Raw genomic sequence first — 13,661 nt, forward strand, 5'->3', positions numbered from 1 at the left:
TTTAAAATGTTCAATGTTTTATTATGTTTTTATATATGTTGGAAGCTGCCCAGAGTGTCTGGGGCAACCCGGTCAGATGTGTTTGGTATAAATAGTAAAATTATCATTACGGAATGGGATGCCCCTATTTCCATCAGAGAAATATTGGAGGGTATGCACCTTACTGTGTGACTCTTCCACTTCCAGGGAGTTTTCTTTTTTTATGCAGGGAGTATTCATAAAATGAAAGCACCCACTTGCAGCCTGAAGTTCTCCAGGCCCATTCTGCTGCATGTGTTAGACCAAGCCTTTGTTTCAGCTCCCTTAAGTACTTTGCCTCAGGTCCTCCACATACAAACTGATTTCTTGCAAAACCTCATACCTCTTGGCTGACTCACCGTCTGAGACAGTCCCAGGTTGAACTTAATTGATCAGCAGCATCTAAGTTTCGTGTTACCCTCACCAAAGCCCATCGGCTCAATGCATGCAGCTTTGAGTCCAATTGTAACTTGCCCTGGGACCAGCAATATTTCAGGAAGAGCAGGCAAGAAAGCAAAATAGTAAATAATAATAAAGAAATATAAATAAACAGCTTTCAAGCATGACAATTTTTTTTCTGCGCAGAGACTCAAATATAGGGAATGCTTCACATGTGACACTTTCTGTATATAGGGGGGGAACTGGGGGGGGGACAGTATGTTAAAATGAAGAAAGTGTGTATTTTGCCACAATCACACATGCTGAAAAGTGGCTGTGCACCCACACTCAGGCCCTGCTCCCCTGAAAGCATCTCATTGGCCACACGAGTCCATGCAGCAAACCTGGAAGTATTTTACCAGGTTTCGCCCTGCGCGCATGCGCAGAAGAAGAAGAGTTTGAATTTGATATCCCGCTTTATCACTACCCGAAGGAGTCTCAAAGCAGCTAACAGTCTCCTTTCCCTTCCTCCCCCACAACAAACACTCTGTGAAGTGAGTGGGGCTGAGAGACTTCAAAGAAGTGTGACTAGCCCAAGGTTACCCAGCAGCTGCATGTGGAGGAGCAGAGATGCAAACCCGGTTCACCAGATTACGAGTCTACTGCTCTTAACCACTACACCACACAGTCCTCAGGTTGTGGAAACCTCAGGATCCGACCAGACCTCTGGAACGGATTCTGTCCACAACCAGAGGTACCACTGTGTGTCAAAAACACACATAAGGTTGTTGATACTTAGCCCTTTCATACCTAGTATTGTGTTTAACAGTCCAAAAGGACATAATTTTAGAAATGATGAATCATGGAATTGTAGAGTTGAAAAGGGTTCCAGAAGTCATTTAGTCCAACCCCCTTGCAATTGCAGAAGTCACAGCTCAAGAATTCCTGACAGACAGCTATCCAATATCTGCTTAAAAACCTCCAGTGAAGTCTTCCAAGGTTAATAAGACAGCAAATACCAGAGTCTGACAAGGAGTAAATTAAACTTATATGGAAGAGTTTATTTATAAAAATGCGGTTCTGGCTGTTAAGAAATAAGCGACATTCTTATCATGCTAGAGCCCATTCTTACATATGCTGAAGTTGTTTTTAAAATTGATATCAAAACATAAACGGATCAAGGGTTGAATTCTCACCCCTTCCTTGATATGCTGCCATAAGCTGGCAAGTTGTGTTCATTCATACCTGTCCAGAGATCACAATGTCATTATCAAAACTCAGAGTTCCATTAGCCTCAGCTATGGCTGGATTTGCGTAGCACATTGCTCCATTAACAGGTTTGAACGATTCGGTAGGAGGAGGAGGGAGACTTCGGGGAGGTTTCAGTTCTTCAGGTTCAAAGTGGCTGTGACTGCTCTAAAAGACCCAAATAAAACAGGAAAGGTTCAAATGGAGTTCAGAAGCAGAAAAGTTGCTCAAATGCATTATGGCACAACAGGGCAGAAATTTGTCAGCATCTGTGACTAAGATATAAATTTGCAGAGGAGACCGATTTGTCTGCTCTGGCCCTTAGTCTAAACCCAAACTCAGCTTTTTGAACTTCTTATTCTGCCCAATTAAATAGGCATGCTGATCTTTAACACAGAAAAGTGTTTATGTTGTGTCCTGCTACCCACCTGGCTATAAGCCTTCAGTATCATTTTAAGAACTCTTTCCACAAAAAAGAGGATGTAGAATCCGCCAAACACAGCTACCGCTTTTTCAACGTAGTTATCGATTTTGGGGTCGAATCCAAATGCCTAGGAAGAAGATTGAACAGCGAGACCGGGTTAACCCAAAATGCAATGTGCTTCATTTGGAATATATATATATATATATATACACACATATTGTAAGAGAATACTCACTACTCACCCTTTAACCAGAAGCAGTGGGCCACTGTTGGCAACCAGCAAGAAGTCAACACCATGGGAGGGCAGCATGGTGCAAACACATCAGGAAGAGCAGCAGATTGGCTCAATCTGTCCATTGCACCGCACCAAACTTCCTGCTGCCTCCCTTCTTCCCCTGTCCTTCTTGGTAAGCAACAGTGCCCCCTCTGCCAGGAAGCTAGCACTGCAGCTCCACCACACCTAGCAAGACTTGTCAACCTGTTCAACTGAGTTCAATGCCTAAATTTGCCCTGCACTGTCCCCCATCTGAGCACAACCATATGTAAATGGTTAGAAGACTGATTTACTTACAACTAGTGTGCCAATTTATGGACTTAGGGTCTTTGGCTTGTTCATCCTTCAACGACCTGCTAGATGGGAGAGTAGCAGGTTTCTTAGATGGGAGAATAGCCGGTCAAGGCTGTCTCATTCTCCTGAATGAGGTTCATGGCAGGAGAAAGAACGTACAGCAGCTCAATGAATACCCATCTGTTCAAGTATATTTCAGACCTGGTGAGGGGAACACATGCGACAGTATCATGTTCCCAGTTCTACTGCCATCTTCACCCGTTTCATCCTTACCTCTGGAATAAGCTGGAAAATTGCATTGGAAAAGAGGGTTCCAATGGCCAAACCTACAAAGTAGGTTAAAATCTTGGGGAAATAGTCTTTCTTTAAAAGAGGAGTTAAGGCCAATCCAAGGAGTGCAGCAAAGTTGATAATAGTCACAGCAAGGAAACCGAAGCCCCAGACTGTACAAGAGAGAGAAAGAGAGAAAATGCAGTCAAAATATTAGCCATATTAAAAATCATTTGATATCAGATGGATCTGGCAGGGGACAGTTTACTTATCTCATTGCAGAACAGCTGAATTAAGGGCATAATGTTTGGTTAATATTTAAGTCAGGAACCAGGATAAGAGAGGAATGTTTCTGCCAATTATTTTAAAATGTGCTGGTTGTAAAAGAAATAGCCCCTTAGTATAGCTCTCTCACTGCACAATAAACAGAATTGTTAGGGCAGTTCCACTGAAAATAACGTATTATAAACCAGGGGTAGGGCCACATTTCCTTCTGTGCAACTTTCTGAGGGCCACCTTCCGGTGATGCATGGAGCCAGAGGCAAAGGTGGGCAGAGCAATGAATATACATTTCACCTCTGCTTAGCAGGCTAGTTGCTACACCTACACCTCTCTATCCTTTATCCAGACAAGCAAGAGGCATCATCAGAATTCTAGGGCACATTTCAGCCAGGCAACAACATTTGAGGAGGGGGTGAAGAAGGCCAGTGAGAGGTGTGGCCTGGGGAAGAAGGTGTGGCCTATGGAGTCTTCCAATGATCATCAGCTAGCGAGACCTGGAGAGTTGCATTCACAGACCTCCAAGTGTCCCTATTTTCTGGGGACGTCTCTGATTTAGAGGAGCTGTCCCAGTTTCTGATTTGATCCTGGAACGTCCCGCTTTTCCTTAGGATGTCCCTATTTTCATTGGAGAAATGTTGGAGAGTATGGAGTTATCCATGGGACATGGGTGGTGCTGTGGGTTAAACCACAGAGCCTAGGACTTGCCGATCAGAAGGTCGGCGGTTCGAATCCCCGCGACGGGGTGAGCTCCCATTGCTCGGTCCCTGCTCCTGCCAACCTAGCAGTTCCAAAGCACGTCAAAGTGCAAGTAGATAAATAGGTGCCGCTCCGGCGGAAAGGTAAACAGCGTTTCCGTGTGCTGCTCTGGTTCGCCAGAAGCGGCTTAATCATGCTGGCCACATGACCCAGAAGTTGTACGCCAGCTCCCTCGGCCAATAAAGCGAGATGAGCGCCGCAACCCCAGAGTCGGTCATGACTGGACCTAAAGGTCAGGGGTCCCTTTACCTTTACCTATGGAGTTCTCCAACCCCCGAGCCATCTGAAGGCAGTCCTGTATAGGGAAGGGTTTTTTAATGTTTAATGTCTTATTATGTTTTCATTGTATATTGGAAGCTGCCCAGAGTGGCTGGGGCAACCCAGTCACTGGGGGTATACCCAGTGTGGGGTATAAATAGTAAAATTATCATTATGGAATGGGACGTCCTTATTTTCAGCGGAGAAATGTTGGAGGGTATGCATTCAGCCCCAGGCCTGAGGTTCCCCACCCCTGTTGTAAACCACAAGGAAAATATCATTATAGTTGTTGTCCAGCAACAAGTTACAAACTACCAAAGGGATGTTACTGAAGTTCTGTGTCATTTGCATATTTGTTGTACATTACCCTGAGCTCCCTTGAAGGAAGAACGATTTATAAATATTCAAAATAAATAAAATATGCATTTGTGACTGAGTATGTGTTCACCCTGAAGCCATAGCACATCAGGTTGCACCCTGAATTAAAATATAAAACACCATATTTCCATTGCAATCTTGAATTATCACACACTTCCCAACAGTTAACTTTTCTCGAGGCAATCAGAGGCAATATAACTTGAGCAAAACTGGGTGCAAACCAGCAATGGGCAGCAGGGTGGTGCTCTAGTCAGGGTAGATTCCCTCCCCCACCCTTTTGAGGAGGTAGAGCATATGTTCTGCATGCAGAAAATCCCAAATTCAATCCCTGTCATCTCTCATTAAAAGAGATCTGGTTGTGGGTGATGGGAAAGATGTGGAGATGCCCTGGAGCTGCTGCCCACAGAGTAGACAATATTGAGCTAAATGGACAGTCTGAGCAGGAATAAGGCAGCTTCCACCCAACAGCAAAAGCCAGTGCAGACCGCCAGCCATATGCCCCGTTAACATGTAGCAACATTGCTCCACAGATTTCTGTAAAATGAATAAATAACAGGGCTAAATTAATCTCACGGTTATACCAGTCACCAGTGACAGGTACCTTCTGTAGGAGATGGCTTGGAATTGCCTTTGGACACGGATTTTTCACAAGGGTGAAAAATCAGCTGCTGTACAACAGCAGGACATATTGTGGAGAAGCTGGACTCGGTGATCTTGCTGCTGTTTGACATTCCGTACAGAGAAAAGATGTCTTCAGCAGACATGCACTGAAACAAAATGAGAAACTTGGGTTAGCTTGAGAAAGGGAATAGCAGAGATGTTGGGAAAGGAGAGCGATCTGGCTCTGGTGCTTCACAGTTTTAATGCAAAACTAGGGTGTCGTTGACTGAATAAAGTGAGATTGTCATCTGGGGCTGAGCTGATCTATGTGGATAGTCCTCCTTCACTTGGGGCAAAAAAAATTAAATAATCATAGGGGGATTAAACTGACCTGCATAGATGCCACCCCTAGAACAACCTTACCTCTGAAAGTTAACCTTAAGAACCTTAAGCCTGAGAAATGCTTTGGTCATCATTTTGATTTCAGTGCATCTCTGGTTTGAAAGACACACTTCACCTGATGAAGACCAACACTTTTCCATTTTTAGACATGATTATACACACACACACACACACACACACACACACATACATTTTTATTAATTTTTTAACATATCAGTTCCAACAGTCATACAACATATCTTCACATCTTTACAATATTTTTTACTTCCGTCAACACCTCTGATGATTTCCCGTTCTTTATCACTTATTCTGCTTTTCCTAATTTCCTATTACATTTAATTATCCTCAACTAATAATTCTTTTCATAGTCTTTCTTGCAACATTTCAAATAATCCACTTTACAAAACTTCTTGCAGTCCTACTAGCGTAATCTGTTCATCACAATTACTTTTCAAATAGTTCATATATTTACTCCAGTCTTCTAAGAATCTCTGATCCCACAGGTTTTGAATCCTTCCTGTTAATTTATCTAATTCTGCATTTTTAGACATGATCTCATTTCCCCATCCCTGCACAACAGACTTTGGAAAATCCACACCTAGATATGTTGCTGTTATTTACCAGAAATGAGGGCAAAAAGCTGCCATTGGAATCTGAGCTCTTTATGTCAATAAGCCCTTCGAACATTTCTTATCCTGGTGTCACAGTTTCACTGAAACAATTATGAAGCAATGCATCGGTGCTATTTACAGGAAGTAAAACAGAATTGTTAATGCTCTTGACAGCTTTTGTTCTGAAGTTTTGCATTAACAGACCAAGACTCTCCCTGTAAAACCAGAATCTTAACAAATTAATTACAATGAAATCCCTAAGCATATTAAGTATATTTTCAAAGCTTCCAAGCTGCAATTATTTAATCTTCAAAACAGGTTTAATGGCTTGGAAAAGTCTAGGGAGGTCATTTCAAGTGCTTCAGTTTCCATGGTTCTAATGTTAAAGGGAACATGAAAGTGCAGTTTCTTAAATTCCAGCAGTGCAATCATATACATGTCTACTCTGTTAGTAAGTCCCACTGAGCTCAGCGGGGCTTGCTCCCATATAAGTATGCATAAGGTTGCAGCCTAATGGAAGATAGTCCTATCAGCAATTTTTAGGGATGTCAAACATCATTCACTCATGCACAAGAAGGAGGTATCAGTAGACTCAGGATAATTCCAGGGTTTGCAAATAGTTAAAAAAGGGGGGAGGGCCTCAGCCTAGTATACCTGAAGGAGCGTCTCCACCCCCATCATTCAGCCACGACACTGAGGTCCAGCTCCATGGGCCTTCTGGAGGTTCCCTCCCTGCGAGAAGTGAGGTTACAGGGCCTCCTCGATGGTGGCGCCCGCCCTGTGGAACGCCCTCCAATCAGATGTCAAGGAAATAAACAACTATCTGACTTTTGGAAGACATCTGAAGCCAGCCCTGTTTAGGGAAGTTTTTAATGTTTGATGTTTTATTGCTTTACTACTACTACTACTACTACTACTATTATTAATATTTTGTTGGGAGCCACCCAGAGTGGCTGGGGAAACCCAGCAAGATGGGCAGGGTATAAATAAAGTATATTGTTGTTATTATTATTATTATTATTAAGGGGGAAAGTTGTAGGGGCTCTGCAAAAATAACCCTGTAAGAGTGCAATGGCACAGAGTGCTGACAATTAATAGATTGTGGAAGGAGGGGTTGAGTTGCCTGAAAAGGAAGAAGGGAAGAGATGCGGAAATATAAAATGGCGTTGACTCAGTGGCGTAGCGTGGGGGGTGCAGGGGGGGCCGGCCACACCGGGCGCAACATCTGAGGGTTAGGGTTAGGGGGCGCAAATCCATGAGTTAGGGGGCGCAAATTACTTGCCTTGCCCCGGGTGCTGACAACCCACGCTACGCCACTGCGTTGACTTGCCACTCATCTCAAAACTCCTTCCTTCTCTCTCTCTCCTCATTTTCACTGTTCACACTCTCCTCCTCGTTCTCTGTCATTTCCCCCTTTCCTTTTTTCCTTTCTGTTGGAAAAAAAGTTCCCAAACCGTGGTATTTATGGACTGGGGTGCATCATGGGGTGTGCCTGCTTGTGTAGATAAGAGGGGGGGCGGATTGAATACAGTGGTACCTCGGGTTACAGATACTTCAGGTTACAGACGCTTCAGGTTACAGACTCCACTAACCCAGAAATAATACCTCAGGTTAAGAACTTTGCTTCAGGATAAGAACAGAAATCGTGCAGTGGTGGCGCAGCGGCAGCAGGAGGCCCCATTAGCTAAAGTGATACCGCTAGGTTAAGGACAGCTTCAGGTTAAGAACGGACCTCCAGAACGAATTAAGTTCTTAACCCAAGGTACCACTGTATTGCAGGATAGTGGCATCAAAACTCTGGAATGGCCTCTCTGAGAAAACCCATTTCGCACCCTCTTTTCTATTTTTAGATGTTTCATTTCAGAAAGCTTTTAACGTATAATGGTCCACTGATTTAAAACAATAAGCTGTCTTCGTTGCTCCTATTTAAGTGTCCTGTTCTATTGTCTTAGCTTTTCATGGCTTTGACCTATAAAGCCAATATATCAAAGGCTGCCTCTCCTCACAAGAACCAACGCAGTCCCTGTGTGCCCCCTCCAAGAGTGGGCCTTTTCAGTAGGGGTGTTGTGTATTGAGTCAAAGGATTTTATATCTGTATTATTATTGTCTGTAATTGCATTAGGGTAAAGTGACTGCCTTTTGGTTCCAGAGGGTACAGCTACTATTGGTTCATTTAAGCTGCTGTATTTGGATCCTCTGTCTTATTGGTTTCCTCCAAAAGGCAGGACTGTGATTGCCTGATATTGTTCCCTCCAAAATGTATCCTTTCTAGCTAGTTCCCTGTCCCTATAAATGTAGCTCTCCCCTCCTCAGGTCTCAGTCTTGTTGCTTTAATAAAGAAGTGTTACTAGAGAACTGTCTCCAGCATATTATGTCAAGAGAGCTGAAATCACGAACCCCACGTCACAACAAGGGGCTCCCCATTTATGGAAAGCTCTCCCTGGGGAGGCATACCTGACACCATTGCTATCTGTTTTTAGGTTCCAGCAAAAACATTCTTATTCACACAGACCTCTGGAATTTAATTCTGAACACATTATTTAGTAGGGTGGGGTTGAGCCGGTTTCTCTCTTTTTCGCATATTATTGTATTTTAGATTGTTTTTCATTCTTGCTTTTATATCTGCTTTTAATCTTTGGGTGTTGTTTTTTTAAAAGTTGCTCTGAGCTCATTTTTTGAAATGAGCAATATATTTAAAACAAGAAGTAAAACAAGAAACTAAAAAGCAACTGAACAATACCGATTCTCTGGTTTCAAATTATTTATTACATGGTTTTAAATTATGTCGCCATAAGCTACCCCGAGCATTGTGCAGAGAGGTGGGGAGGAATATTAAAGAATGAGATAGAAATAAAGAAAATGATTGTAGTGATATATGGTTTTTCCTCTATTAACTACTTTTGGTATGTTTATACAGAAAAGTGGGATAAAAATGAATAGCAATAATAATGTCACCTTGGAGAAAGGGTGGGATGCAAATAAGATTTTTTAATAAAATATGATTAAAAATAACTTTAATTGCATCTATGAAGTATTCCTTTGTTTAGCAAAACTGGGATATTTATATACTTTATGTAGGTTGGCATGAAAGTATCTCTCTCTCTCTCTCTCACACACACACACACACACACATACACACACACTAGATAGATAGATAGATAGATAGATAGATGATAGATAGATAGATAGATAGATAGATAGATAGATTATAGATATAGATAGATGATAGATGATAGATAGATAGATAGATAGATAGATAGATAGATAGATAGATAAGAGAGAGAGAACTATTATCATGTCCCTGGACTGTGTCAAAGTCTTTGTTCAATGTTTCAGCCCAATTAAAAGGTAAAGGTAAAGGGACCCCTGACCATTAGGTCCAGTCGTGGCCAACGCTGGGGTTGCAGCGCTCATCTCGCTTTATTGGCCGAGGGAGCCGGCGTACAGCTTCCGGGTCATGTGGCCAGCAGGACTAAGCTGCTTCTGGCGAACCAGAGCAGCACACGGAAACGCCATTTACCTTCCCGCCGGAGCGGTACCTATTTATCTACTTGCACTTTGATGTGCTTTCAAACTGCTAGGTGGGCAGGAGCTGGGACCGAGCAATGGGAGCTCACCCCATCGCGGGTATTCAAACCGCTGACCTTCTGATCGACAAGCCCTAGGCTCTGTGGTTTAGACCACAGTGCCCCCCACGTCCCTCTTCAGCCCAATTACACTGCCCTATTACCAATGAGCCAATATCAGATTTGCATACTTTCATTGAGCGTTTATGACATGCTTAAGTGTATTATCTGCTTAACAGCATCACAGCGATAAAATTGAGATTTCCACATGTTCCACTGTCAGCTTTATCTCCCCTTTCAATCTTTCATTTCCCCCCTTTTTTGTATTTTCTTTTTATTGTGATGATTATTATTATTTATTTCCATTTTATTGCGATGAGTAGTGTTATCCTGATAATAATTCTTTCGAAGGATGGCACATAAGTGAATAAAAAAGTCAGTAAAAAAAAGCTATCATAAGAGCTGAGGATTCTTTCCCCAGGAGATAGGGTGGCCCATGTCTGCTCCTTAGCAGAAGGCAGCCCTCTATTCAGGTGAAGGAGTCCTCCATTTGAAAGGCTGTCTGTCCCAAATCTAGTTTAATGCTAGAGAACCAAAAGCAAGGTAAGGCGGCTGGTGGCATTCCATGCATAATTTTATTTACTCCTGTCATGTAACCACACTGAGGTCCAGCGCCGAGGGCCTTCTGGAGATTCCCTCACTGTGTGAAGCCAAGTTACAGGGAACCAGGCAGAGGGCCTTCTCGGCAGTGGCGCCCGCCCTGTGGAACACCCTCCCACCAGATGTCAAAGAAATAAACAACTATCTGACGATTAGAAGACATCTGAAGGCAGCCTTGTTTAGGGAAGTTTTTAATGACTGATGTTTTAATGTAATTTATATCTTTTGTTGGAAGCCGCCCAGAGTGATGGGCAGGGTATAAATAATAAATTTATTTTTATTTTTATTTTTATTTTTATTTTTATTTTTATTTTTATTTTTATTTTTATTTTTATTTTTATTTTTATTTTTATTTTTATTTTTATTTTTATTTTTATTTTTATTTTTATTTTTATTTTATCTTACTCACATCCCCTCTAAACTAAAAAATCCCAAATGTTGCCACCTTTCCTCACAGGGAAGTCCTCCCATCCCTTGAACTTTTCTGTTTCTCTTTTCTGTACCTTTTCCAAGCTTGGTCAACACATGCAAGGGAATAAGATGGTAGAATGACTGGACAACTTGAGGCTGCAAGTAGTGGATTCTACACATTACAAATCATTTCCTACAAATAGGAAACCAGCACAATAAAGAGACAAGCGATCTACAGTCTCTCTCTCTCTCTCTCTCTCTCTCTCTCTCTCTCTCAGTTTCGCTTGCAAGGAGTTTGCTGTATGGGCATGCACTGAGAACTGACAACTCCCCACTTGCAACCTGCCATTCTAGCACACCCTTCTGCTGCACCAAGCCTATGAAAGCCACTAGTTCACAAAAGGCTGATTATCCTGCCTGCTCCCAGACATTTGCCTCCTGAAGATCTGGCCTTTTTCCACCTGTTGGCAATTCCTGCTCAACCAGTGACCAGATGGGTGGATGTTTATATGAAGGAACTGGTAACTGGTTCTCAAAGGAATTTTTGCTTACGGATTGCAACACAGCAACATTTCCCAATATGTCTGCTCAGATGTCATCCACCCTTCCCACCTTCTTTCTTTGCTATGCCTGTGTGTGTGTGTGTGTGTGTGTGTGTGTATGTGTAACAAGCCTTGTATTTGAATTGCTATGATCAGTCAGCATCCCATAGGGTGCCAAAACTTACCATGTCAAGTGTTTCTACGTGTGTTGTATAGCCTGATAGAAAAGCTATGGTTTACAATTTAGATTAACAGAGTTCCCTGTGAAAAGGGACTGACTGTTAATTCCTTTGTAGCTCTGTGAAGGGAATGGGGTTCTCCTCATCAAACTACAGCTCCCAGAATTCTTTGGGTGGTATCGTGCTGCTTTAAAGGTGTGCAGAGACTGGCTTTTAGTCGGAACCATTTTTCTCTTCCTTCCCTTGCCACCACGTCTGCAACCAGTTGTAGAATAGCTGTCGCTTCATCCTTCAGAATTATAAATCCCCACTTGCATGGTTAGGAAATAATAGCAACATTTATTTGAATATAATACAGTGGTACCTCGGGTTAAGTACTTAATTCGTTCTGGAGGTCCATTCTGAACCTGAAACTGTTCTTAACCTGAAGCACCACTTTAGCTAATGGGGACTCCTGCTGCCGCCACACTGCCAGAGCACGATTTCTGTTCTCATCCTGAAGCAAAGTTCTTAACCCGAGGTACTATTTCTGGGTTAGCAGAGTCTGTAACCTGAAGCATCTGTAACCTGAGGTACCACTGTATTAACATAGCCGTGAACTGGAATTCAGCAGGCTGGTAAAAAGCCTTGAGGCCTACAGATCCTGGAGGTTTACGGTTCCAGCATGGCTATGAGAGTTGTACACATATTCTACCTTGTCAAATGTTTTGAGCAATGGAGTAGGAGAATGCCCAGTCAGCCAAGTATCCATAGTGATATTATTTTTATATATTTATTTATACTCTGCCTTTCTTACTGATGGGACTCAACTCAAGGCAGCTTACAAATAAAAACACAGAAAAATCAATCATTAAAATGCAAGTAGACATGGATAGATTTAAAACTGTATGCATATATAAAATCTCTTTTAAAACAAAAGTAATAATTACAATAAAAACAGCATGGAACCAGCTCTTCCCTTAAAAGCAGCAAACTCCCAAGGGAACAATTCCCTGTTGGAACAAGAAAGTCTTCACTCTGCATAAGCCCCTTTCTTTCTTTCTTTCTTTCTTTCTTTCTTTCTTTTTTTCTTTTTTTCATTAGGTTTGAATTAGCAGTTGTAGCACTCACAATGCAATAAGAACTATCCCAAACTAAACAAGATCATCAGACTAAGTATGCATTTGGAGATCCAGTCCATGCTATGCCCTAAGCCATGGGTAGGCAAGCCAAGGCCCGGGGGCAGGATCCGGGCCAATTGCCTTCTAAATCTGGCCTGCAGACAGTCCGGGAATCAGTGTGATTTTACCTGAGTAGAACGTGCCCTTTTATTTAAAATGCATCTCTGGGTTATTTGTGGGGCATAGGAATTCGTTCTTTTTTTCTCTCCAAAATATAGTCTGCCCCCCCCCACAAGGTCTGAGGGGCAGTGGACTGACCCTCTGCTGAAAAAGTTTGCTGACCCCTGCCCTAAGCACTGGCAACAATCCTTGCTTCGGAAGCATCTGTTGTAGCAACAGTTAAAACCCTTACTGTCTTACACCAAGTTGGACCACTGAGCACAGTATTGTCTACACCATGGGTAGGCAAACTAAGGCCCGGAGGCTGGATCCAGCCCAATTGCCTTCTAAATCCGGCCCGCGGATGGTCCAGGAATCAGCGTGTTTTTACACGAGTAGAATGTGTGCTTTTATTTAAAATGCATCTCTGGGTTATTTGTGGGGCATAGGAATTCGTTCATTATTATTTTTTCCAAAATATAGTCCGGCCCCCCACAAGGTCTGAGGGGCATTGGACCGGCCCCCTGCTGAAAAAGTTTGCTGACCCCTGGTCTACACTGACTGGCAATGGCTCTCCCATTCACAGCTAGACCTGGTGATGTCAGGGGCTGAACATGGGCCCTTCTGCATGCAAGACATGTGCTCCACCACTGAGCTACGGTGCCTCCTGTCACTCCACATTCCAACCAACAAGTTTAACATTACCCACTAAAAGTCAGCCCGACAAGGGACTGTACTGTAACATTCTGTTCCAAGCACGGCACCCAAATGAGATGCACAGAAACTGGAAGTCTTTGTTATTCAAATAAAACTGTGCCCACAAGGAAACAGAACACAGGTCTGAAAGCAAA

General features: G+C 42.7%; 1 protein-coding gene and 1 long non-coding RNA gene across 5 annotated transcripts in view; both read right to left on the reverse strand.

The window, feature by feature from the left end:
• Nucleotides 1-13,661, reverse strand: part of SLC39A8 (solute carrier family 39 member 8) — a 40,819-nt gene that overhangs the window by 13,867 nt on the left and 13,291 nt on the right. For all 4 annotated transcript variants that reach the window (XR_013842307.1, XM_079990274.1, XM_079990276.1 and 1 more), the window contains 4 exons: nt 5,182-5,347; nt 2,910-3,079; nt 2,073-2,195; nt 1,642-1,812 (listed from right to left, as the gene is read on the reverse strand). Coding sequence is in view for 3 of the 4 variants with exons in the window: in XM_079990274.1 (XP_079846400.1) it covers nt 1,642-1,812; nt 2,073-2,195; nt 2,910-3,079; nt 5,182-5,347 (630 nt within the window). In the remaining variant the exon portion in view is untranslated. The remainder of the gene's footprint in view (nt 1-1,641; nt 1,813-2,072; nt 2,196-2,909; nt 3,080-5,181; nt 5,348-13,661) is intronic.
• On the reverse strand, nt 8,155-8,937 carry LOC307223954. The gene is made up of 2 exons (XR_013842349.1): nt 8,596-8,937; nt 8,155-8,241 (listed from the first exon to the last, which is right to left on the reverse strand). It is a non-coding gene; the product is annotated as an uncharacterized lncRNA (long non-coding RNA).

Source organism: Podarcis cretensis (genome assembly GCF_951804945.1).
Source record: "Podarcis cretensis genome assembly, chromosome: 9".
In the NCBI taxonomy this organism is placed as follows: Eukaryota; Metazoa; Chordata; class Lepidosauria; order Squamata; family Lacertidae; genus Podarcis; species Podarcis cretensis.